This window comes from Panthera onca, chromosome F2, assembly GCF_046562875.1.
Source record: "Panthera onca isolate mPanOnc1 chromosome F2, mPanOnc1 haplotype 2, whole genome shotgun sequence".
NCBI lineage: Eukaryota > Metazoa > Chordata > Mammalia > Carnivora > Felidae > Panthera > Panthera onca.
The window spans coordinates 54,765,447-54,792,670 of record NC_138356.1 but is presented as its reverse complement, the minus strand read 5'-3'; the positions used below and the strand labels follow the sequence as shown (position 1 = coordinate 54,792,670).

Here is a 27,224-nt window from a genome sequence, read left to right as displayed (position 1 = left end):
GTACTTGTAACATTAAAAAAAAAACCCACAGAATGTTAATTTTGGGCAACAACTTTTATGAAAGTAAAAATCTTTAAAAATTCTAAAGCCATAGAAAATCAGACTGGATGTATTTTAATTGGGGAGAAAAATTAATGGAATTTTAAACTATCAAATCTATTTCTTTCCCGTAAACACAGTATGTATCTTTTTCCTTGAAACGATTTTGGAGCCAGTCAACACCCAAAAATAAAAATGCTATTCCTATCTCAGTTTGAAATTTAATGAATCCATAATATTATCTTAGCCAACAACATGGTGAACTGCATTATGTCAGATATAAAAAATTGATACAGAAATCACCTAAAAGCTTTGAAATTTTAGAACTGAAGGCTTTCTGCATTTGGAATTTAATGGCTTTTGTGCAAGGGACTAAGGTACTTAAAACACTGTAACATCTTAAAATCTCTAACGAAAGGGAAAAACTACTAATACTAGTTTTTAAAACTCACAAGTTATAATAATGCAAATTTGTCCTTTTGCTGATTTCCAATTTATACATGCAATATAAATTACAAATATGTATAACATTACAACATCGTCTAAAAGAAACAATGATGTATAAAATATATATGATAAATAAAAGTACTGCATTTAATGTGATTTTCTTGAAAACCAAAGTCATCAAATCCCTTAATGTCATATTAAACATAAACAATACCAGTTCAATTTAGAGGAAATGTATGTCAACACCAGCTTCTGACAACAAAAATAAAGAAGTTAAAGCCCTGCAGTTTGTCTGATTTAGGTCAGATAATCATGGAAACAAAAAAATATTTAAAATTATTTATTTTATCATTATGCACAATGAAGGAAAGCATTATAGAGAGCAGAGTTCTTTCCCACCATAAAATTATTTACACCCATTTATTCAGCTAGAAACACTAGCTAGAAGAGGTACTGGTATATTCCATTTGTAATAATTTCTCTACAGCAAACAATTGTCTTACACTTGGAGCATGTTGAAAAAAAATATTGCCTCATAGGTCTTTTTCTTCTTTTGAGTCTCAATCACTAAGAGCTCAAGGTACTTTGAGAGAATCCTGGTGTCCTAGATGGCCAGATGAATGCAATAAAACCAAGCAATGTGTTTGTATTCTTGAAAATACTCTGAAATCCCTCGAAATGTTGCTCGAGTTGTGGAACTCCTATTTCTCCTCCTGGCACTATGATGTGTGAAGAGCATTTGCTATGAAAGCTTCACACCAATTTTGTTTTGTTCCTTCTTCATCAGCCGCTGTGCCTCCTTTTCCATTTTCTTCCTTTGTTGTTCCGCCGCTCTCTTTTCTCGGTCTGCTATCTTCTGCTGCCTGAAGAGAAACACAGTCCTAAATTTACTTTTAGAAAATACCACACAAGTAAAATGGCAAATAAATTCCAGAAAGAAATAGCTATCATCAAATGTAAGTTCAAAAAATCTTCATTCTTCTCACTGCTTTGAAAACTTCAAAGATTTTCAAAACTAGTATTTCTTTTAATCCTTAAAACAAAGCTTGGAAAACAAGAGTATTATCTCTATTTTACAAATAAGTAAAATGAAGAACAAAGGCCGAGTGCCTTGCCCCAAGTCATAAACTTAAGTAAAAGAACCCACATCTTCTAATCCCTCTTCTTCAGATTATTTTCACTAAACCACCACCTCCACTGCACCACACCTTCTTTTTGATAGCATTCAGAAAAGCCTGATGTTGAGGATTAAATCTTCTATTATTATAATAGTTAAAAACACTCTGCTAAAGGAAGTCAAGAACACAGATGTGCAGAACACAATGCCCAAAGAAAATGGAAACTTCACACCAGCCTTCCAACTGGAAGCTAGAAATCTATTTACAGATTAACACTTGGCCAGCTCTACTGATGAAGGGGCAGAATGGTGGGTATTTACTGAGTATACATTAGGAGATCCTTACCTCTTCCCTGGCTCCTCCCTGACTCTACAGACCTAGAATCACCAGCCTCTCTTTTGTCATCTGACTGACTCATGTGGGGAGTGAGAGTAGCAGGGGGTGATGGAGAGGAGAGAAAAGAACCGAAGCTGGTTCTGGGTGAGGGTATGAGAAAATAAGTCAAAACATGCAAGGTTGAGGAGGGAAGTGGTAGGTCACAGTTGTACGTGGCATAGGCAACACAAGCTTTTATAAAACAGGAAAATCCAGTGTGGATTACCTATATATGGGGCAGCTCGAAGCCGACTCTGGCAAGCGAAATCTTTGTCTCATCATATTTGTAAGTGGGAGTAAGCAGAGAGGTGTATGACCAAAATTCAAGAAAGTACAGAGCTATTTTAGGCAATACTTTGACCTTCACAAAGTTTTGGAAGAATAGTTTTAAAAAAAATCTACATTTCACTAGCTCTGATACCTTTCAAGCAAAACTGATAATCTGCCCTAAAACAGTCAAAATGTCAGTGGCAAAAAGGAAGATAAGAAAAGAATTATAAAGGGCCGGCTGTTTGCAAACAAATAAGCCTTCACCTTGTTACTAGCTTAAGTGTAAATATCAACAATTAATGTTCCTGGAAAATGAAGCAATTTAGAGATTACTGCAGAGAAAACCTATTTTTCCTCTCCAGATACACACCTGGAATTTCTAAAGTATAGGAATCTTCTTCCTTAACAATATTGATTACAGTACTGGCAGTATTAAATTGGCAATGGGAAATGGACTGAGTCAGAGGACATGGAGTGTGAATACACTAACAATTTGCAGTGTTCTTCTGGGAACAATAAACCGCATGACTCCTTCATGTCTCTCCGACTCTAACTTATGCAACTTGCAGCATGAAGCATATATATTACTGACTGATAGGCCCCTTCTCCTAAGCTGTCATAGAACATAAAACACTAAGTTTAGGGTTTTGGTTTTTTTTGTCTTGTTTTGTTCAGAGTGCAAGAGGATAGGGTGGAAAAAATGTTTTGGTACAGTGAATGTTAGGATACTTGTGAACTCATAAACTGTACAGTGCTCTCGTTATTACTGGATTCAGAATGAATGGCCTTTCCTTTATCCTGTGGCTAATGACCACTGTTTATTCTAAAACACTCAGACTTCTATATCTATGATTTATCCAAAAATAGAGTAAAAAAAAAAAAGTAACATCTTTTTTGATGATGTATGCAACATAAGTGTGGCTGTTTACAATTTAAAAAATAATTCCTTTACAGTGAATAATGATTAAGTAAAAGCTAAATATTTAAAACTCTCATAACTTTACTATTAAAATGTGACCCATCCCTGTTTAAAAAAAAAAAAAAAGTGCTTAAAATAGGAAGGACAAGACCAAAAAAAAGGAAAAAAAAAAAGGCCGTAACTCTCATTTATTTAACTGCACCCTCTGCTGTCTGTTCAAGGTAACTGTAGTTAATTGATAAAGACAGAAATACAAAAATGAAATCAATGAAATCAGTTGTTATTTTCTATCCCTATTATAAAAACTATCTTTTAAAATTAACTTACATCAATGTATTTTGCTATATCTTTAAAAAACACAAAAATAATTTACCCACATTTAAATATCTGAGCTTTTCATCAGCGATGATGGTCACAAACTCTTTCAGGGTAAATTTTCTCTTTACTCTTTAATGCAGCAATAGCAAGAATTATATTTATTGCTCACAAAAACACGGAGATAAGAACATAAACACCAACGAAAACAAACCTGAAGACCTCTAGAATAGTATTCTCTTCTCTGTAGAATGGGCAGTACCTGACATACTTATTTACAATTCACAGGGCTTTCGAGTACATCAACTAATAAGATACATATACAAATGTAGAGTGCTATATACATTGCCATTCAAATGTGCAGTGATGGGCACTATTCTAGGCCACAGAGAAACAAAATTAAAGGTAGAATTGCTGACTTAGAGGAATATACAGTGGTGGCTCACATTTCAAAAGGTAACTATGTTTTAGAAGGAAGGTAGCATAAAGCAAATAGTAAATGATGTATATATGAAAAAGATCTCATTTGCCGTTAATAACATTATTACTCTTTTGTTTCTATAATGCTTTAAATTTCTGGTTTCTGTGAAGTTTTAATCATGTAAAATAGTATATGTAGTCTGAAATAAAAAATCTCATATTATCTAAGCTCAAGTGAGAAAGATTTAAGAAAAATAAAATGTTTGGCAGAATAAGCTTTCTTGACTTTGAATGTAACATGAACAAATCTGGTTCCTCTACTCGAGTTGCAGTGTAAATATTACTAAAATACCTCAAAACTTCTTCTGCTTGCCAGGCCGCATCTTCTTCTTCTTCCCATGCATTGGTATTTTCCTGCCAGGTATCTAAGTCACCTAATTCAGGCTACAACAAAACACAAAACAAAATTATGAGAGTAAAGAGCTCTCCTTTCTCCCGTTAGGGATCAAGAAGAGTATCTTTTATTTTTAATTTTTTTTTAACATTTATTTATTTTTTGAGAGACGGAGACAGAGCATGAGTAGGGGAGGGGCAGAGAGAGAGCGACACACAGATTCTGAAGCAGGCTCCAGGCTCCGAGCTCTCAGCACAGAGCCCGACGTGGGGCTCGAACTCATGAACCACGAGACCATGACATGAGCTGTCGGACACTTAACTGACTGAGACACCCAGGCACCCTAAGAAGGGTATCTTTTAAAACATAACTCAGATTTTGTCACTCCTCTGTGTCTTCTTCATGTCCTATCAAAGGCCCAGATGATTTGGCCCCTGGTCTGCCTGGAACTCAGGGGTTTCCTGTGATGTGTGACTTTCAGTACTCAGCAGTCCTGGGCAGGTCCAGCTTTCTTCCTATTTTATGTTTTAAAGCATAGTCCTTTTATACTGACTTTTCTTTTTCTGCCTACTTTAAATTGGAATGGACAAGAATAGAACATTTCTTCTTTCGGTTTCTCTCTTTTCAGTGAGCTGACAGGGTGGGGTGGGGACAAGAGAAGAGACAGACTGACTGGAGACGGGATTAGAGGTGCTTCACTACGCTGTGCTGAGATCAACCTGAGGAACTGAAGTTTCCAAGCCGGCACAGGCATTTTCATTTAAGCACAAGTAACATACAGATTTTTCAATGGCTCTTACTATGTGGGTCCAAGGCAAACACAATAAATCAGGCAAAATTTACTCTTCACCAGAGTACTTCTACATTGTGCTTCCTTCTGCCTGTCCTACTTACCTGATACCAGTAGGCTAGCCACTACCTTCCACTATTCCCCAGGCCAGACCTCTAAAAGTTCACTTTTTCTTCCACCAAACAATAAAAATGCTCATTCCGGAATGTTTACTTAGGTGTGGAAGTGACTATGAACATAAAATAACTGGTGTCAATCTGTGAATAGATTTATTATATTTTCTTTTGAGCGCTTACACCTAAAAATGAAGTAAATTGTATGGTTTTCTCCTAACTGTAAATGTAATACCATCCTCTGCTAAAAAAAAAAAAAAAATTAATATTTTATTTTTAAATAATCTCTACACCCAAAGTGGGGCTCGAACTCACAACCCCAAGATTGAGAGTCACATGCTCTATGGGCAGGGCCAGTCAGGCACTCCCTCTGTTAAAAATTTTTTAGTGTATTTCTGATTATCTGTTTAATATAAATCTCTAAAATTAGAATAGCTAAATCAAATTTAAAAAAAACTAAAACCACTGAACCAAATACAAATGACCCTCTTGAAAAGTTATACCAATTTATCCCACCAACAGCAGCAGGTGAAGCCTTGTCTTCCTGTCATCTGTCAATATGGCCAACAGCCTTCTTTCTTCTTCACTACTTTGTTAAGATTTAAAAATTGTGTCTTATTATTTTACTTTGGATTTCTTTGAGAACATTTCTTCGTTATCAGGCTATGTCTATTTCATATCCATTTTTCCACTGAGATATTTGACTTTCTATGTATAAAACATTTAGATATTTAAAAAGTTAACTCCTAAGACCATAAAAAAAGAGTGATATCTGGTCCTTTAGTAAAGATGGCCTTCTAAGTAAAAAAGTTTTAAACAATAAGATTGATTTGTTACATAAAAACAAGTATCTGCCAATCAAAAACATCCAAACCAAATTATAAAGCCAACAACAAACTAAAAAGTTATTAAAGGTGACAGAAAAAAGTTAATATCCTTACTATAAAAAGCTATCAAAACAATATAGATGACTAAATTAAAAAAAAATAGAATGTGGAATTTCAAAGAAGCCTAATTGGTAGAATGGGTGATACGTTATTTTTGGAGCAGAGAACAAAGTGCAGTAGATTACCATTCTCTCCTAAGCAATACTCCCTTATTTCATCTGCTTGGAGGAAAATATGTGGAAATAGCACTGGAGATTCTCCACCTACCCTATTTACCTTTTCCAACTCTAAGGAATTACATATTTACAACTTCATAATGAGCTATATTAGTGTTATAATAACTTATAACTCCAGTTAAGTGGCAAACGTTTTACTAATTCACTGGAAAAATTTGAACCACTTTACCAATATGGATCAAACATATATGAATAAAGTATAAAACTTAGAAATATAAAATAAGAAACATGCTATGTTCTTTTAGAGAAACATCTATGGTACTATTATGCTCTCATAGCATGATGTAACTGCGCAGCAGTTATCAAAATCTGCATTATTTATGTGTGATCATTTGTGATCATTTGTTTAACACTGAAACTCCCCCACAGACTGCTCTCTTTTGAAGCAAGGACTCTGCCTGTTTTGCTTACTTTCTTCTATATTACCAGCACCTAACACATTGTCTCACATTAGTAGGAACAGATTTTGATTAATGAATTAAAAACATACATAAACATGGGTCCTCCAAAGAGAGGGTACTCTGAAACACCTGTGCAGCTTAAACAAACAAATAAGATGGTGGTAGTTTAAAAATATGTCTGCAAATTCTTTGGCATTCCTTCCTCAAGTGGTAGAGCTGAATTCCTCTCCCCTTGCATGTAGGCCGGATTTACTGACTAGTTTCCAATGAATAAAATAATTGGAGGTGACAGTGTGTCCCTCATAAGACTAAGTCACAAACAGGCATTGTGGCTTCATCTCTGCATGTCCTCTCTCTCTCTCTCAAGGACTGCTTGTTCTGGAAAACTCAGCAGTTATGTTATATGGAAACTCAAGCAGCCCTGTGGAGAGATCCGTGACAAGGAACTGAGGCTTTGTGCAACCAACCATCATTAAATTGCCAGGCATGTAAAATGAGCCACCTTTGAAATGAAGCCTCCAGTTCCAGTCAAGCCTTCAGATGACTACAGCCCGAGCTAATGATGTGTCTGGAAACTCATTAGAAACCCTGAGCCAGAACCAACCAGTTGAGTCACTTCTGGATTCCCAATCCATAGAAACTGTAGGAGATAAAGCATATGTTTACTGTTTTAAGTTACTAAGTGTGGGGCTGTTATACAATAACTAATATAATAAATTAATCAATAATTAATCAAAGCATGATAAAGCTTAGATCTGGGGAGAAGTCTGGACATTAGTGTTTTTAAAAAAAAATTCAAAGGGATGCCTGGGTAGCTGAGTCAGTTAAGTGTCTGACCTCGGCTCAGGTCATGATCTCACGGTTCATGAGTTTGAGCCCCACATCGTGGTCTGTGCTGATAGCTCAGAGACTGGAGCCTGCTTCGGATTCTGTGTCTCCCTCTCTCTCTGCCCCTCCCCTATTCACTCTCTCTTTCTCTCTCAAAAATAAATAAAAACATTAAAAAAAAAATTCAAAGCTGATTCTGAGATACTTCCAAGGTTGGGAAACAGTTATGTATTTTCCTTACTCCTTTTGTCCTTAAAACTGATGCATTCAAGTCAAAACCAACTATAAGTCAACTTACACTTTAAATGTAAATATACTCTACTAGGGAAACAATTCATGACTCACTTAAAATTACCTGCTTTTAAGTTTAAATTTCAGTGGTAATCTCTTCAAAGGTCATATATATATATATTTTTTTAATGTTTATTTTTGAGACAGAGAGAGACAGAGCATGAACGGGGGAGGGTCAGAGAGAGGGAGACACAGAATCTGAAACAGGCTCCAGGCTCTGAGCTGTCAGCACAGAGCCCGACGCAGGGCTCAAACTCACGGACCGTGAGATCATGACCTGAGCCGAAGTCGGCCACTTAACCAACTGAGCCACCCAGGCGCCCCTAAAGGTCATATTTTTAAGTAACATATTGTCTCGATCTTTTATGTATACAGTGGGACTCTGATCTTAGTTGCTGATGAAATTTACAATCTCATAAAAGGATAAGATTGGTAAAACTCCAGATTAATCTCTCTCAATCTGCTAAACCTGTTTCAAAGCAGAGAAATACAAATATCATGTTCACTTCATTTTGATTTTTTTTCTTCTCTTTTCAAGAAAACAAATAAAAACAAACTCTTATCTAGATACTATTACATACTTACAGATTGATGAAGAAAAGGCATATCTTGTGTAGCTGCTAATCTACTAGAGAAACCTGTGCTACCATCTGGGATGCCAAAATTTAATGGTTCTCTCTTCTTAATAATTATCTGAAAGATTAATTGAAACAGAATTACAGGAGTATTTTACATATCATGTAAAAAGAAACAAGATAATTAAGTGACCAAAGTATTTTATAATTATTTTAAATATGTCCTGCCTTTCTTCTTTTAAAATTTATAATATAATTTTTTTAAATCTCTGAAGAGTATCAAAATTCTTAAGCAATTGTCATACAAATCACTTACATATTAATAAAAATTCCATTTTACTTTTTCTAAAAAGAATAAATTTTCCTCTTTTTCTTTCACTAGCCCCATAAAATAGAAGTTGGCACTTTTAGTCACTGTATTAAATAAGAACACGTATTACATCTTTCTAAAAGCTCTCTTAGCATATGGTTAATGATGAATGTATTAACTCTTTCAAGGCAGTAGTATTAGCTGTGTAGCTTAAACATTTTCAGTCTAATTAATTTATTAAGGTACTAGTGTAATACTCTGGATTTCTATTAAGAACAGCAGTATTCTTCCAAAATATAAGATATTCATCTACTAAGAAACTCAAACTCCTTGAAAAATACACAACTTAATGCTTTTCAGCACTGAGACATTTGAACAGCTTAACAAAAACAATCATGATTACAGAATGTAAATGTTATCAGCCTTGAAATTGTCAAAATAAATTTACAGCTGAAACTGGTTGGGAGGTAGAAGAGGGTAAGAAACCCTATTAGAGAGGAGTGGAATAAATAATGTCCTCTTTTTATAAAGTATATTTAAAAAAATATTTTCTATGCATGACTGAACAAGAAATGGAACTCTAAATAGGTTTACTTATTTATTTTTTTGAAATATCAGAGTGACTAGTGAGGTAGACTGGAATAATAACATCATAATATTTGGAAGAGGGGGAATAGTAGTGAGAGTAGTATGAAACAAACCTCATCTAGGATAGTATGAAGCCAATGGACAATGTCTGTGATTGGTAAATCAAGACACAGCAACTTAATCATATTATATATAGATATGATAAAAAACATTACAAACCCAAACAGGCAAAGTTATGAGCGATTGCTTATGGGAAGTACAACTGGCTATGGGGAATGATGGGACAGAAGTTTGTTGCTTTTCATTAAAAGTTCTTCTATATTCTTTAACTTAATTTTTTAAGTATATGTACTATTTTTGATAAAAAGAAAGGAAAATAATCAGTCACTGTTCTTTTCCTAGTAATTCCCCTCCACCTTTAAGTGATCTTCCATATCCTACTCAAAATGGATTAATTAAAGTGTGGAAGATTAACATAAGCTCACAATTATTGTGCTTTCAGAGCCTTACATCAGTTTTATAATGGTTATGAACAATGGAAACTATACCCATCAGTTTGTAGACATCGCTACCTGTGAACTCTCTTAAGGTCAGAACTTTATCTTATTCAGCTTAGTCTCTACAGAACAGACTGGAATCTAGAATCTGGTCTACAGTTGGATTTCAGTAATATTTATAAAACTTTAACAGATGTAGGGGTACAACTTACTAGATCTACGTCTAGCAGGTTGAATATATCAACCTGTTTAATATGACAGAAAACACAACAAATTGATCATCAGAAAGAGGCTTTCTGACAAATACCAATTATACTAATTTTGACTACAGGAATCTGAAAAGCAGTTTAATAGTTTAACTTCCAAAAGCACAAATCTTTAACATACTTTCTGAGTTTTCCTTATAGTTGGTGTCATGTCCTTAAAATAGTCAGGTTCCATTTGTTCCAAAGCATTTTGTTGTGTCGTCACATTCCCATTCCCTCCTTCAATCTTTACACTTGTGGGTGCATCTTCATCCCAGGACGTCCACTCTTCAACATCTGTCTACATTTCATTGACAAATATTGTCAGTCACAAAGGAGTAACCTAATCAACATCTCAATTCATCATTTATTAGAAAAATAGGCTTTCTAGGGGAGCCTGGGTGGCTCAGTCGGTTAAACAACCAACTTCAGTTCAGGTCATGATCTTGTAGTTCATGAGTTCGAGCCCTTTGTCAGGCTCTGTGCTGACAGCTCAGAACCTGGAGCCTACCTCAGATTCTACATGTCCCTTACTCTCTGTCTCTACCCCACTTGCTCGCTGTCTCCCTCTCTCTCAAAAATATATAAACATTAAAAGAAAAAAAAAAAAAAACTATAGGCTGTCTAAACAATTGGTTTTCAAACTTTCTGACCAAAAGGAAAATACAAATTTTATAACACATACCAAAACTAAACCAAAAGTTTAAAAAAACACTTACTTTTACTAGAAATTAATCAGTTCTATCCATTAAAAAACCAAAACCAAAACAAGAGCAAATGCTTTAAAAATTGAACTGACATTTAAAGCTACAGTCCATGGAAGGAATATTGAAACTTGCATCCTAAGCTTAACCAGGTTGATTACCTGATAAAAAAAAAATCAACATTCTTGATAGAATTTATAGAAGACAGAATCTCAAATGTAATATTCAAAATGTCTGTGAAACAACTCAAAATTATTCAGCAATCAATAAATTTCAACTTGCATGGAAAGATAATATAAATGTTATAATTATCTAAGACTTTAAAGTAGTTATAAAAAAACTTTAACAAGCAATAGCAAACACTCTTGAAATCAATGGAAAAACAAGATAGAAAATCTCAGCAAAGTAACAGAAAATACTATGAAGAACCAAAAAAAGATTTTAGGATTAAAAAATATAACAAAAATCCTGACTTGACTACCAAATTAACCTCATGACATACTAATTAATGGTCTGCAGTCCAGTTTAAAAACTATGGTTCTGGAACCCTTATTCAACCTTAAAAAAAATTACCTGTTTAGGAACTGATGAATAATCAACTGTAGTTGGCAAAGTTATTTGGTCTCCACTTAATTTCCGTCCTCTACCAGATCTAAAATGAAAATGTAATAATTTATTTTAATAACTACCAGAACAAGCATTGGTAAAAGAATTATAAACAGTAACTGAAGGCTTATAAAAGATCTTTTACAATTTTGCGATTATTTATTTTAATAATTAACAGTTGCTCACTAAAATATGAAAAGAAAAGGCATGCATCAGGTATCTTTTCAATATTTTTAAAATCTTCGACTGGAGAAAACTGCTTTTTGGCTTAGGACTCAAATTATAGATAAATTCAGGAGGAATATAAATACAAAAACAAAAATGCCAAGTGATTTCAAACCATGCTTTCTCTTCAAACCATGCTCTGTAGGTGAAGCTCTGGGACACCTATGCCATTTTCAACAAGATGGCTTGGCTTTTGTCTTATATATATATATATTTTTTTTTTTTTTGGTAAGATTACCTATTAAACTATTCAAAAGTTTGAAAATCACTGGGTTGAATTAAACTGTAATTGGTAAGTTTTAAGGATTAGTAGGAAAAGCACTACATTAAACAAGACACGTATTGTAACTCAGTTGTTAAGAGCACAGGTTATCAGAGTGCCTGGGTGGCTCAGTCAGTTAAACAACTGACTCTTGATTTCGACTCAGGTCATAATCTCACGGTTCTTGGGATTGAGGCCTGAGTCAGGCTCCGCACTGACAGCTTAGAACCTGCTTGAGATTCTCTGTCTCCCTCTTTCTCTGATCCATCCCTGCTTGCCCGTTGTCTCTCTCTCAAAATAAATAAACTTAAAAAAAAAAAAAAAAGAGCATGGGTTAATAAGGAAACTATGTAAACCATAGTTTTCAATGTTACTTCTTTTAATTATGAGTCTAGTTAGAATCAACTAACCTCTCAGCCTCAACATCCCCATCTGTAAAATGCAGGTATTCAAACTTACTTTTGTCGAGTTGTTGTGAAGATTTAATTAAATGACATATTTCCAGCGGCTAGACACCAGACAGTGCCTGGTATATAATAAGACACTAAAAAATTGGTAGCTATTACAAATGATTAATCACTTGCTTCATTTTAAATAATCTATAAATCCACTTAGAGCTAACTGGTAAAGTTAGCTATTTTTACTACAAGATTAGAAATCATATCTTATTTAAAGGATAAACAGATAATACAGTCTACTACTAAATTTATAATGCAAACCCAGTATTTTATAACACATGATCTAGGTTCCTCCTGACACTTAAGAAAAGCTTATTCTATAAAATGAATCAGCTTTCTTTCAGAATGAACATACAATCAATCCTAAATATATTTATTATTAAGAATTATAGTGAAATTTATAATGGCAACAATTATCCTTAATATTTTAAAAATCAAATGCAATTTCTTATACTAAAAGTGTTTTAGTTTTAGAAAATACATATGCAAAGAGAAAAACACCTATAATTTATCTTCTGTTAACCTCTAGCCTTCTGGCAATTAATGCCCATTATTTATTTATTTTTTCAAAGATATGCTTTATTTTTTTAAGTGTTTGTTTATTTTTGAGAGAAAGAAAAAGACATTGTGGGTGGGGAGGGGGGCAGAGAGAGAGAGAGAGAGAGACAGAGGATCTGAAGCAGACTCTGTGCTGAGAGCAAACAGCCCGATGTGGGGCTCAAACTCACAAACAATGACATCATGACGCGAGCCAAAGTAGATGCTTAACTGAAGTCAGACACTTAACCGACTGAGCCACCCAGGCACCCCAATTAATGCCAATTCTTATCCTACTTTACCTCATGAATTTCTGGCCATTCCTCCTCATGCTCTGATGATCTCAGCACTTAGTTCACTATTTTCCCTATTTCCCAAATCCCATTCTCTTCCTGGGTGAATTCAACAATCACCTAAATTTTCCATTTCTTTCCTGACCTTTCTTCCTCCAGTGATCATCTTCACTCTATTTCGTCCACTCGTTTCCACTGCCATATTATGGACCTCTTTTTTAAAAAAATCCCAATTCACTTTACTTCTAACAATAAATGTCCTTAATCCTCAGAGTTTTAGTAGTTATAAATGGCCATTTCGCCAGAGAATATATTTCCTGGCTCCTTTGAAGCTAGGTGGCCATATGACTAAGCTCTGGACAATAAGCTGAGAACAGAATCGTTGTGTGCAACTTCTAAATCAAGTCTGCCACAAAAGGAACAAACAGCCTTCTACTTCCTCTTTTGACTACCCTACTCTGTGTGTCAGTATTTTTTCTTTCACAGTACCCCTAGGCCAAAACAAATCCCTAACAGTTCCACTAATTAAGTAGTTAGGACCAAACAATTTAATACTTATGTATGTCCTAACTACTTAGTAGCCATTTGAAAAAACACCATAAATAAGTTTAAGGAAAAATATTTTTATTTCATTCTTAAATATCCACAATCACTAATGCAATGTGTGTATGTCTACTGGACACAATTTCTCAAAACTTGAAATCAGATTGGCTACTACCATCCTCTTTTTCTCTTCCACATTAATTCTGGTTCAGTACTTGCTTTAATTCTAACCTAAATCCTAGCTTTGCAAAGCTAGGCCACCAAAAATACAAGTAAACAAAAACTTATCTCAAACATTCAAGAATATCATCAAAACAGCTGCAGGATCTAATGTGAACTACCTCGAACTAGTAGTTTGTGCAGGGTTAACAGATGCTGACTAAAACACATTCACTGTGTGTTTTGCTGGAAATGTAAAAATATCCTGATGATACCCCTGTGAATTTAATGTGAAGCCCTGAAGTACCTCAGCATACAGCACTGCAGCTCTAGGGTACATAGCATGACAAAACAGAAGGAATTCCAATCTTCGGATGACTTACTGAAGCAGAATGACTTAACTGACTGGGACTAAGTAGTCCACATTCCACATTCTGGAATATTATTTAAGAGATTAAAAAAAAAACAAAACAAAACTGTTTTGTTTGGGATTTTTCTGTTCAAGTTTTGTTTTTGTTTTTTTTTTTTACTATAAAAACAACATTCATATTGTGGTATATAAAGAAATACTTATGCCTAATTCCACTTAACCACCTTAAAACATTCTGGTAATGAAATAATTATGTACATATAAACTCTCTTATTATAAGTTGGTTTGCTTTTTTCTGAAACTCTGTAGGAATGAGAATGTGATTTTAATTGAAGAGGTAAGAATCTGAAAGAATGAAAAGAAGTAAAACTCCACTTTCTAGATCTGAAGTAGAGAAAATGTTTTTTAAAATATCAAAGAATAATGAATGAATACTATAATCAAGTTATTTAGCTTAAATATCGTCTGCCCTGTCTTTTTATAATTATGAAGGTATCCAAAATCAGCAAAAGGATAAACAGATCAATTTGAACATAAAATTTGTTTACCTGCATATTAATCTCTTTAGGAATGAGAATACTGTTGCTAGGCAGGTACAAACTTTGAATAACCGAAACTGTGTAATAGCCATGGTGGGAATCAAAACCTGTGGGAAAAGCACAAAAATAAATACATTAAGCTGATTTCATATGCTATATTCCCATTCTGAAGTCAAGCTGAAAGATCCTGTTATGAGCTGTGAAAATAAGACACATTTTACTTTTCTTTAGAAACCACAAATATAACACCGTGAATTTTAAAATTAAAATGTAAATCATATTGACAATTTGAGAAACTAGGTTTTTAAATTTTCAATAGTTAAATTTTCAATATTCTCAGAATGTTTTTTAATTCAACTCCAATTATCTTTATTTTCTATGAAAAAAATAAAAAATAAAAAAACCATAAAACAGTATACCGTCTTTTGTGCCTTTTGAAGTCTGAGCCACATGAACATAACAGTACTATTCACAAATATTTTTAAATGTTTTTAACTTTTAGATAGATACATTGTATTATGCCCTTTATATAGATGAGGAAATTGATTAAGAGAGGTCAAATAACTAGCCCAAAGTCACATAGCTAATAACTTGGAAGTAACCAGAGAGATGATCTAGTCCAGTGGTTCACGTATTTGGGATTCTTTAAAGAAATAATCATACCTGGACCTAACCCTAGTAAATCAATTAAATCATATTTTCTAAGGGGCAAGTTCCAGTTAAACTAGTAAGCCTACAAAGGAGATAAAAAATCGTCAATAGAAAAGGTGCCAGAGGGTGCCTGGGTGGCTCCAGTCAGTTAAGCATCCACCTCTTGATTTCAGCTCAGGTCATGATCTCACAGTTAGGTGAGACTGAGCCTCACATCCAGCTCTGCTCTCTCCCCCATTCATGCTGGCTGGCGCACTCTCTCTCTAAAGAAAAAAAGAAAAGAAGAGGAAAGGAAAGGAAAGGAAAGGAAAGGAAAGGAAAGAAAGGAAAGGAAGAGAAAAGAAGAGAGAAGAGAAGGAAAGAAAAAAAAGGTGGCAGAAAACAGGGTAAAGTGGAACAAATAACAGATTGGACAAGTCAAAAACCAACAGCAAGATGAAAGACTTAAACCTATTCTAATTAAATGCCAATTGTCTAACATCCCATTTAAAGCCAGAGGTTATTAAATTAGATTAAAAAAATAAGATCTTTGTACGCTACCTACAAGAAATGTACTTTAGGGGCGCCTGGGTGGCTCAGTCAGGTAAGCGTCTGACTTCGGCTCAGGTCATGATCTCACGGTCTGTGAGTTTGAGCCCCGCGGTGGGCTCTGTGCTGACAGCTCAGAGCCTGGAGCCTGTTTCCGATTCTGTGTCTCCCTCTCTCTCTGCCCCTCTCCCACTTATGCTCTGTCTCAAAAATAAATAAAAACATTAAAAAAAAAAAAAGAAATGTACTTTAAATATAAAAATACGGTTGGCTAAAAGTGAAAGAATGGGGGAAAATATACCATGCTAACACTAATCAAAAACAAGTTGAAGCGACTATTTCAATGTCAGAGAGTAGATTTCAAAGAAAATAGTATTAGCAGGCATAAAAATGGTCCTTTCATAATGATAAAAGGGTCAGTTACTCAAAAGCACGTAACAATCCAAAATATATACATCCCTAATAACACAATGATGCCAATATCATAAACAAGAGGTGATATTACCAGAAAGTCTACAGATATTAAACAGCTTTTACTACAAACAACTTTATGCCTATATTGGACATATAAGAGAAAACGGACAAATTCCTTGAAACAAGTTATAAAAGCACAAGAAGAAATAGATAACCTGAAAATCTATCTATTGAAGAAACTGAATTTGTGGTTCAGACTTTTCCAGGCCCACATGGCTTCCCTGGTGAATTCTACCAAACCAAAAGGAAAAAGTATACCAGCTCTACACAAACTACCAGAAAACTGAAAGGGAGAGAATGAATTCCAACTCATTCCTTGAGGCCAGCAATTACACTGATACTAATCCAGACCAAAGATATTACCAGGAAGGAAAACCAGAGGCTAATACCTTAAGAACATAGATACAAAACTCTTTTTTTTGGTAATTAAAAAAAATTTAATGTTTATTTATGGGGGGGGGGGTGCAGAGAGAGAGGGAGACATGGAATCTGAAGCAGGCTCCAGGCTCGGTGTGGTCAGCACAGAGCCCAACAACGGACTTGAACTCACGAACTGTGAGATCATGACCTTATCCGAAGTTGGACGCTTAACTGACTGAGCCACCCAGATGCTCCTAAAGTTTTTTTTAATGTTTATTTATTTTTGAGGCGGGGGGGAGGGAGGGAGGGAAGGGCGGAGGGGCATAGAAATATAAAACTCTTAACAAAATAATCAGTAAATCAAAATCAACAATATATAAAAGGATAATATCTCAGACCATGTGGGGAATAACCCAGGAATGTAGGGTTGATTTAACACTTGACAATCAAATGTAATTCACCATATTAACAAACTAAAAAGGAAAAACCCTATATTCATCTCAGCAGAGGTAGAAAAAGAATGTGACAAAACCCAAAATCCATTCCTAGTAAAAACTCACTATCAACTAGGAATAGAAGGGAACTTTCTCAACCCGGTCACAGACATCTATGAAAAACCTATATAATAACATGAGACTTAATGATGAAAACCTGGACACTTCATACCTAAGATTATGAATAGCACAAGCATGTCTCCTTTTACCACTTTTAGCCAACACTGTAGTGGAGGTTCTGGCAAGTGCAATCCAATAAGTAAAGGAAATAAAGGGAGGGGCGCCTGGGTGGCTCAGTCGATTGGGCGCCGACTTCGGCTCAGGTCATGATCTCATGGTCTGTGAGTTTGAGCCCCGCGTCGGGCTCTGTGCTGACAGCTCAGAGCCTGCAGCCTGTTTCAGATTCTGTGTCTCCCTCTCGCTGACCCTCCCCTGTTCATGCTCTGTCTCTCTCTGTATCAAAAATAAATAAAACGTTAAAAAAAAATTAAAAAAAAAAAAAAAAGGGAAACCAGATTGGAAAGGAAGAAGGAAAACAGTGTGTGTCTATCTAGAAAATTCAATGGAATCTACAATCAACCATATTTTTATATGTTAACAGCAAACAATTACAAATTGAAATTTAAAAAAAATTATAAAAGCACAAAACATATGAAATACTTAGGACAAATGTAATGAAAGACTTACATACTGAAAACTATAAAATATCGCTTAGAGAAATTCTGAAGACCTGAATTAACTTAAAAAGATCTTTCAGGGCTTGAAGACTCAGCATGGTTAAGATATTAAGTCTCCCTGAGCCAAAGCATAAGAGACTGTTAAAAACTGAGAACAAACTGAGGGTTGATGGGGGGTGGGAGGGAGGGGAGGGTGGGTGATGGGTATTGAGGAGGGCACCTTTTGGGATGAGCACTGGGTGTTGTATGGAAACCAATTTGACAGTAAATTTCATATATTAAATAAATAAATAAATAAATAAATAAATAAAGATATTAAGTCTCCCTAAATCAAATTATAGATTCAATGCAATACCAAACAAAATCTCAGCAAGCTTTTTTTCTCTAAAACCTGACAATTCTAAAATTCAAATGTAAATACAAAAAGCCTATAGGAGCCAAACAACATTTAAAAAGAACAAAGTAGAAAGACTAATACTACCTGATTTCAAGGCCTGTTACATAAACCCACAGTAATCAAAATAGTGTAGTGTTGGAGTCAAGACTGACAGAATAAAAGGTACAGAAATAGACCCATATATATAGGGACAACTGAAATTTGACAAAGATGTAAAGTCAGTTCATTGGAGAAAGGGCAGTCTTTTTGACAAATAGCACTGGGAAAACTGGACATCTAGACACAAAAACAAACAAAACAAACTTCAATCCATATCTCACATCACTTAAAAAAGTACTCAAAATGAATAAAAATCTAAATACAAAACCTAAAACTATAAAACTTCTAAGAGAAAAAATACAAACAAAACAAAAACAAAAAGGACAAAATCGTGGTGACCCTGAGTGAGGCAAAGAGTTTTTAGATAGGACACCAAAAGCACCATCCATCAAAGAAAATATCAATAACTTGGGTTACATCAAAATTAATAACTGTAGAAGTTACTGAACTGTCAAAATTCAAAAACACTGTTGAGAGAATGAAAAGCCACAGCTTAGGAGAAAATCTCTGCAAAGCACATATCTGATAAAGGACTGTTATCCAGAATATATAAGGACCTCTCAAAACTCAGTGACAAAACAAATAACTCAATTAAAAATGAGCAAGAAAACCCAAAATAATCCACCAAAAAACCGTTATAACTGATTCATAAATTCAGCAAAATTGCAGGATATAAAATCAATGCATAGAAATCAGTTGCATTCCTATACACCAACAATGAAGCAACAGAAAGAGAAATTAAGGAATCGATCCCATTTACAGCTGCACCAAAAACCATAAAATACCTAGGAATAAATATAACCAAAGAGGTGAAATATCTATAAACAGAAAACTATAGAAAGCTTATGAAAGAAATTGAAGAAGACACAAACAAATGGAAAAAGATTCCATGTTCCTGGATAGAAAGAACAAACATTGTTAAAATGTCAATACTACCCAAAGCAATCTACATATTCAATGCAATCCCTATCAAAATAATACCAGCATTCTACACAGAGCCAGAACAAACAATCCTAAAATTTGTATGAAAAGACCCCAAATAGCCAAAGCAATCTTGAAAAAGGAAACCAAAGCAGGAAGCATCACAATCCTGGACTTCAAGCTATACTACAAAGCTGTAATCATCAAGACAATATGGTACTGGCATAAAAACAGACACTCAGATCAATGGAACAGAATACAGAACCCAGAAATGGACCCACAAACATATGGCCAACTAATCTTTGACAAAGCAGGAAAGAATATCCAATGGAATAAAGACAGTCTCTTCAGCAAGTGGTGCTGGGAAAACTGGAAAGCGACATGCAGAAGAATGAACCTGGACTACTTTCTTACACCATACACAAAAATAAATTCAAAATGGATGAAAGACCTCAATGTAAGACAGGAAGCCATCAAAATCCTCAAGAAGAAAGCAGGCAAACACCTCTTTGATCTTGGCCGCAGCAACTTCTTACTCAACATGTCTCCGGAGACAAGGGAAACAAAAACAAAAATGAACTATTGGGACCTCATCAAAATAAAAAGCTGCACAGCGAAGGAAACAATCAGCAAAACTAAAAGGCAACGACAGGATGGGAGAAGACACTTGCAAACGACATATCAGATAAAGGGTTAGTATCCAAAATCTATAAAGAACTTACCAAACTCAACACCCAAAAAACAAATAATCCAGTGAAGAATGGGCGAAAGACATGAATAGACACTTCTCCAAAGAAGACATCCAGATAGCAAACTGACACGTGAAAAAATCCTCAACATCACTCATCAGGGAAATACCAATTAAAACCACAACGAGATACCACCTCACACGTGTCAGAATGGCTAACATTAACAACTCAGGCAACAGATGTTGGTGAGGATGTGGAGAAAGAGGATCTCTTTTGCACTGCTGGTGGGAATGTAAACTGGTGCAGCCATTCTGGAAAACAGTATGGAGGTTCCTCAAAAAACTAAAAATAGAACTACCCTATGACCCAGCAATTGCACTACTAGGCATTTATGCAAGGGATACAGGTGTGCTGTTTCATGTTTATAGCAGCACTCTCAACAATGGCCAAAGTATGGAAAGAGCCCAAATGTCCATTGATGGATGGATGAATGGATAAAGCAGATGTGGTACATAAATACAATGGAGTATTACTTGGCAATCAAAAAGAATGAAATCTTGCCACTGGCAGCTATGTGGATGGAACTAGAAGGTATTATGCTAAACGAAATTAGTCAGAGAAAGACAAATATCATATGACTTCACTCATATGGGGACTTTAAGACACAGAACATATGAACATAAGGGAAGGGAAGCAAAAATAATACAAAAACAGGGAGGGAGACAAAACATAAGAGACTCTTAAATATGGAAAACACACAGAAGGTTACTGGAGGGGTTGTGGGAGGGAGGATGGGCTAAATGGGTAAGGGGCATTAAGGAATCTAGTCCTGAAATCATTGTTGCACTATATGCTAACTAATTTGGATGTAAATTTAAAAAAATAATTAATAAATAAATAAACAAAAATTTAAAAATAAAAAATGAGCAAAAGGTCTAAACAGACACTTCACCAAAGATATACAATGATAAATAAGTATATGAAATAATGGTCAACAACATTAATCATCAGAGAAATGCAAATTAAAACCACAGTTTAAAACCATTTTATACCTATTAAAATTAATCAAATTAAAAAATGATGACCATACCAAGTACTGGTGAGGATGTGGAACAACTTTAACTCTCATACACTGGTAGTGAGAATGTAAAATGGTATAGCCATTTTGGAAAATAGTCGGCAGTTTCTTCCAAAGTTAAACAAACACGTACTAGGTCACCCAACCATTTTACTCCTAGGAATTTGCCCAAGATAAATGGAAGCATGTACCCATACAAAAGCTTGTACTAGAACAGCAGCTTTATATTTAATAGCTCCAGACTGGAAACTACCCAAATATATATGTCAACAGGTGAATGAATAAACAAACCATAGTATATACATAGAGTAGATTTCTACTTAGCAATAAAAAGTAATGAACTACTACTGGAAGCAACAGCATGGCTGTTTCTCAAAATAATTATGCTGAATGAAAAAAGCCAGACAGAAAACATATATGATTCCATATATTTTTTAAAAACCCTAGCAAATACAAACAAATCTATAGTGACAGAAAGTGGATCAGTAGTATCTTGGGATGGGACTGGGAGTGATGAGAAGAATGAATTGCCAAGGAGAATGAGTAAACATTTCCACATTCAGAGTCTCTAAATACAAGACAGAAAATGAAAATACAGTTCACTAATCAATAAAAGATGACTATTTTTCCACTGTCGGAAGGTAGAGCAAATAACATTAAATCAAATCAGAAGAAATTACAACTGCACACATACACACACACACACACACACACACACACACACACACACACACACACAGAGCAGTGTTTCTGACAATGCAATTTTCGAGTTTTAGCGGCTCCTTGCCTTTTATTTGTCACAGGAGGAAAATTACCAAGTAAGCACTTAGAATAGGATTCCTATGTTGGAATAATTTGAATATATCAGTATATCATCCAACTTCTTAATGGCCTCAATCAGCAAACTAATATACACTGAAATTAACTTTTCTGCACAAAGTGAGGCAATAAGCCACACAACTAAAACTCATCTGCCTCCGAGTCCATTAGTAACAACTTGGGAAACAATCATTACAGTCGGTTAATACCATTATTTGGAGTAGAATGGTTTGAAAAAAAAAGGAAAACATAATTTGATACATTATTTTTTCCAAAATAAAAAAGCATAAACACTATGTTTGGACATCAGTTCTATATATATTTACTTAAAAGAGGGTGAAACCTCACTTAAGTAATAATTATCATGGAATCAGAGAGAGCTTTATGTTACTTCTACCCAAAATTAAAATGCTGACTTTTTTTATAAAGATAAGCAATAAAGGGCGCCTGGGTGGTTCAGTCAGTTGGGTGTCCAACTTTGGGTCAGGTCATGATCTCATAGTTGGTGGGTTCGAGCATCACATCGGGCTCTGTGCTGACAGCTCAGAGCCTGGAGCCTGCTTCAAATTCTGTGTCTCCTCCTCTCTCTGCCCCTCCCATGCTCATGCTCTGTCTCACTCTGTCTCTCAATTATAAATGTTAAAAAAAAATTTTTTTTAAAGATAGGCAATAAAACTTATAAATATGTTTCAAATCTTCCTAGATAAATACACCATCCCTCTATGAATAACCTGATGTTTTAAAATATATTTCATTCATGTATGGATTAAAGCAGACAGTATTCTTTGTTTTTAATTACCAGATATGAGTAATAACCTCCTAAAGTCTTGAAAACAGCATGTAACCGTTTTCTCAACTAGTAAGATATTATATTAAATTAAAAAGAACATAGTAAAAAATAGTGGTCACCTCTAGTGGAGGAGTTGTATGGAAGCATAAGGGAACTAAGATCTACATTTCAATCTGAGTGGTAACAACACCAGTATACTATATATACTGTTTGTATGTTATGCCTTAATATAAAAGTTCAAAACAAATAAAAACAAAACAAAAACAGAAAGCAAGGGGGCACCTGGGTGGCTCAGTAGGTTAAGCCTCAGACTTAGTTTCAGCTTAAGTCATGATCTCAAAGTTTCAGGAGTTTGAGCCCTCCCTACCACCTCACCCTGCCCCACCCCGCCCCACCCCTCATCAGGCTCTAGGCTGGTAGCATGGAGCCTGCTTGGGATTCTTGGTCTCTCTCTCTCTCTCTCTCTCTCTCTCTCTCTCTCAGGATAAATAAACTATTAAAAAAAGAAACACAAGCAAACAAGGAAATACAAGTCAACTCTTATGGTACCTGACCTAACTGCTCTATAGAGCCACTACTGCCAGTCCCTTCAAAGAAGGGCAAAACACACAGCTAGCTCCTTTCATTTCTACAATTAAAAAGGCAGAAAGGCCAAGTAGACCCTATAGTAACAGAGTTCCAAAAGGCTCCCTTAGCAATGCTCACAAATTTTTGTACAACCGGAGGCCTTATCTCCACATGAATGGAATGATTTACTGAATGCCTGTATTCAGAGTTGGCTTACTAATTGAGAGGACGGAAAAAATAGTGACTCAAAGAGTATGAACCAAAAAAAAAAAAAAAATTAAGAAGTTAACTATTCAAGTAACTTAAATATTTCTGTCAACAAAACCCTCAATTACTGGTTTGCTGGATTTCAAAAAATGCAATAATTTTGACTGCTCCTTTCTCTTAGTCTCTGATGTCCAAACTGTCAAAAGGCCTTATTCCATTTCCTAGTACTGCCCATATTCTTCTCTATTTCCACTGCAATCTCCCTGGCATAAGCCTTTTTTATTTCTTGCTGGGCTATTATCAAGTTTTCTTAATTCCAGTATATTTCTCTTACAGTACTTATATTCTATATTTTGTACTAGAGTTTTTTCTATATACCTTATCTGCCCTGTACCATCTTTCCCGAGGGAATCTTGTTTACCTAGTACCTTCAGTTATCAGCTGCAAAGACAGACCTGAAAGGTTTAACTGCTTTATTATGAACAGAATGACCTGACTAGTTAAGATGAACAAAAGCTTCACTTTAAAGCTGATTTGTCAAAAATAAAACTCTCAACCAAAAGAAAGCAAATTTCCCTAAATAAAAATTTAGGCTAAAATTTCAGAAAAATTATAACAAAAAAAGATAACTAGAAAAGAGACTGTATGGAATGTGGCACTTGGGGGAAAAGGGAAAAGAACTGAGGAAATACTCTATCAGGGAGAAGATATTTAATATCTAAGGACTGGGGAAAGGTGTGGGTCTCTGGATATATACATGCACGCACAGTTGAAAATAAATTTCATATAGAACCTTTGCAACCACTGTCATCACCTTGCCACAAATATTGTTGGGTGTCATTGTTCAGTATTTGTCAACTTGGCCGATTTCAATGGTAACTGAAATTAAAATTTAAAGTTTTGTTCAACAGGTACACCTAGGTGGCTCACTCAGTTGAACGTCTGACTCTTGATTTCATCTCAGGTTATGATCCCAACATTGAGAGATCAAGCCCTAGGTGGGCTCCTTGCTGAGCATGGAGCCTGCTTAAGATTCTCTCTTTCTCTTTCTTGCTCTCTCTCCCTCCCTCCATCCCTCCCTCTCTCTGTCTCTTTCCCCCTCTCACACTCTCACTCTCTAAAATAAAAATAAAGTTTTGTTCAACAGAAAAACAGAAAGTGGGGCTATTACTGACAATAGAATTCTCTCCCCAGCAATGAAGAATATCTTCATTCTGTGGAAAATTTGCTTTTGTGATTATCAAAAGAGAGGAACCAATATTCGTTGACCAGCTACTATATGCTAAGCATTATCTAAAAATTATCTCTTAACCCATAAAAGCATCTTATGAGGTAGATAATATTGTTCTCATTTCATAGAACTGAAGCACTAAGAGTAAGCCCATGTTTCCCTGTTCCTACACCCAATGACTCAGATTCAAACGGAGGTCTATTTAATTCCAAGGCCAAGAACACCTCACTAACAATGCACATTCTTAGTAACACAGTGATGATATTATAATTTCCAGGTTAAATTTTCTAACCAGTTGCAATGAAACGGGAAAATGCACTCAAGTTAACTATACTTCTGATTTTATAAATTACACTCATTTGCAGGCAGGAATATTGTTGAGACCCACAGTTGCTTAATGTGCCCACTCAATTCAACGAATATATATGTTTAGCACCTACTATCTAACAGATGCTACCCTGGGTGATGGGAAAAACTATTGACCCAGTACAGAGAAACCTTTAGTTTGCTCTCAACTGTCACAGGCTTGTGACAATGTAAGGGACCAAAGAGACAGGGACTCATCAGTCTTGCTCAGGTTGTTATTTCTAGATCTTATCCAATAGATAAGCACATAGCAGGTACTCAAATATTTGTTGAATGAAGGAAAATTAACATTCCTTGAGTATTCAGTATGTTCAAGACATATTTGTAGACAATCTATGTTCTATCACGTTGCTGGACTCCTAAGGACAAAGGAAGTTAAGTTCCACTATACCCATTTAACAGATGAGGCTGACAGTGAAGCTCAGATTCACTCACTCAGGATTTAGAGACTGACCCTAAAGCCCAGGCTCTCCCCACAGCATATTGCATTTGACAAAGCTTTTAATTTTGTACTTATTGTCTCAGTTTAATTTTTGAAAGGTCATCAACTTGTTAAGTATGCATCTTAGGCTACTTTGCAGTTTGGTTACTTCAAAATACTTTCAAAACTGAAAATGCTAATAAAACCTGATTTTTAAATTAAAATTTCCTTTAAAATTAGTAAGAAAATGCAAAAAATTAAGATACAGCAGGAAAAGAATCAGAATTCGGAAGCAACCTATCCTCAGGGCTTTTGGAGAAATGAACATCTCTAGGAAATCAACAGGAATGAGAACTCCACTCAGTCAAGAGAAAGAGTCATCCACACTTGTGAAAAAACACTGCGTTAGAAACTACAAGATTAAATGTATCTTCCTTCCTTGTAACCCTTAAAGTGCCGGCGAGACCCTTTCAGCAGAGTTACTAGATCACAATTTGTCAAACACGCCAAGCCAAAATCTATGTTAGTACACACCAGAATAAATTAAGTCTTCAATTGCTGTAATTCTAAAAACATATTTTTGAAATTTTTCAATACCAAAATAAAATTTAAAAAATACATACGATCTAGTATAGTACGGAGCAGCCTCAAATTAAGTTGGTAAGTCTCAAGTTGGTTAAGGAATATCACAAGACTGCAAAAATAAAATTTACCTGAACTCACATGTGAAAAACCAAAGAGAAAGGGAACTAGAAGTGGAACGTGGGAGTGGGTTGTACAGTGGAACGCTGAAGGTACCATCTCTGCCACTTAAAGGCCCTCAAATATGTGACACCCGAACTCTTAACAAGGAGGGCTGATAGAGTTAAGGTCTCCTGAATGACTCAAAAGGTAGGAGTTTCATGACTAAAATGCTTTCACTTATGGTCACCCACCTGAAACTGGCTGATGAAAAAAAAAAATCATACCCACTGTACAGATGAGAAAAACAAGAGCATTTTCAGGTTACACAACCCAACGCCATGCAAACGGCGCTCAGAGAAACACTCTAAATCGCTAGAAGTGGGTGCAGGGGTAGGTTGGGATTTGGATTTTGGAAAAATCTGGGAAGGAGCAAGGCCTGCAGAAGAAGGGCAGGAAGGACCTGCGGGGGCCCATTCGGAGACTCGAGGGCTTCCGCGCCTGCGTCCCGCAGGCGTGCCTTCCACGCGTGAGCGCGGCGTGGTGAGGGCTGCACGCCCAGGGCCTGCTCCCAGTCGCAGTTCCTTCACCCCAGAGGTCACCCCGACCCGGAAACAGTACCCCAGAGTGGCAGTCGGCCGTAGAGGGGAGAAACCGGGTGGAGGGGCGAAAAGGAAGGTGGGAGGGCAGGAAGTGCGGGACGAAGAAGAAGGCTGACCAGGGAAAGGCAGAAGACCCCCCTCCCAGCCCCAGGTTGGGATCGGGGGGCAGTGGCGGAGGGAAGCCCCTCGCGGGCACGCGCGAGCCGCACACACTCACCTGCCCCTCCCCCTCCCCGCCCGCCCGGCGGAGGCTCCGAGCTGCCGCGGGCCGCGCGCGCACACAAGGCGCGCGCACGCGCGCTGCCGGTCGCTTCCCCGAGCTCGCGCTCCGCCCGTTCAGTCCCAGCCCCGCTCATTCAAAGCCGGGCGCGCGCTCCGTCGCAGCCGCCGTTGCCGCCGCGCAGCTGCCATGGCCGCC

At 36.0% G+C, this 27,224-nt stretch overlaps 1 protein-coding gene across 3 annotated transcripts; it reads right to left on the bottom strand.

Annotated features, from left to right (window-relative positions):
* Positions 1-811: 811 nt before the first annotated feature.
* On the bottom strand, positions 812-27,224 carry EBAG9 (estrogen receptor binding site associated antigen 9). 3 transcript variants are annotated; one of them, XM_060611165.3, is made up of 7 exons: positions 27,024-27,224; positions 14,764-14,861; positions 11,336-11,414; positions 10,201-10,359; positions 8,429-8,536; positions 4,256-4,347; positions 812-1,349 (listed from the first exon to the last, which is right to left on the bottom strand). In XM_060611165.3, the coding sequence occupies exons 2-7, from the start codon at positions 14,844-14,846 to the stop codon at positions 1,229-1,231; spliced, it is 642 nt and encodes a 213-aa protein (XP_060467148.1). In that variant the 5' UTR covers positions 14,847-14,861; positions 27,024-27,224; the 3' UTR covers positions 812-1,228. The 3 variants fall into 3 exon arrangements, with proteins under 3 accessions (XP_060467148.1, XP_060467149.1, XP_060467150.1); XM_060611166.3 differs by lacking the exon at positions 27,024-27,224 and adding an exon at positions 26,459-26,777; XM_060611167.3 differs by lacking the exon at positions 27,024-27,224 and adding an exon at positions 15,950-16,058.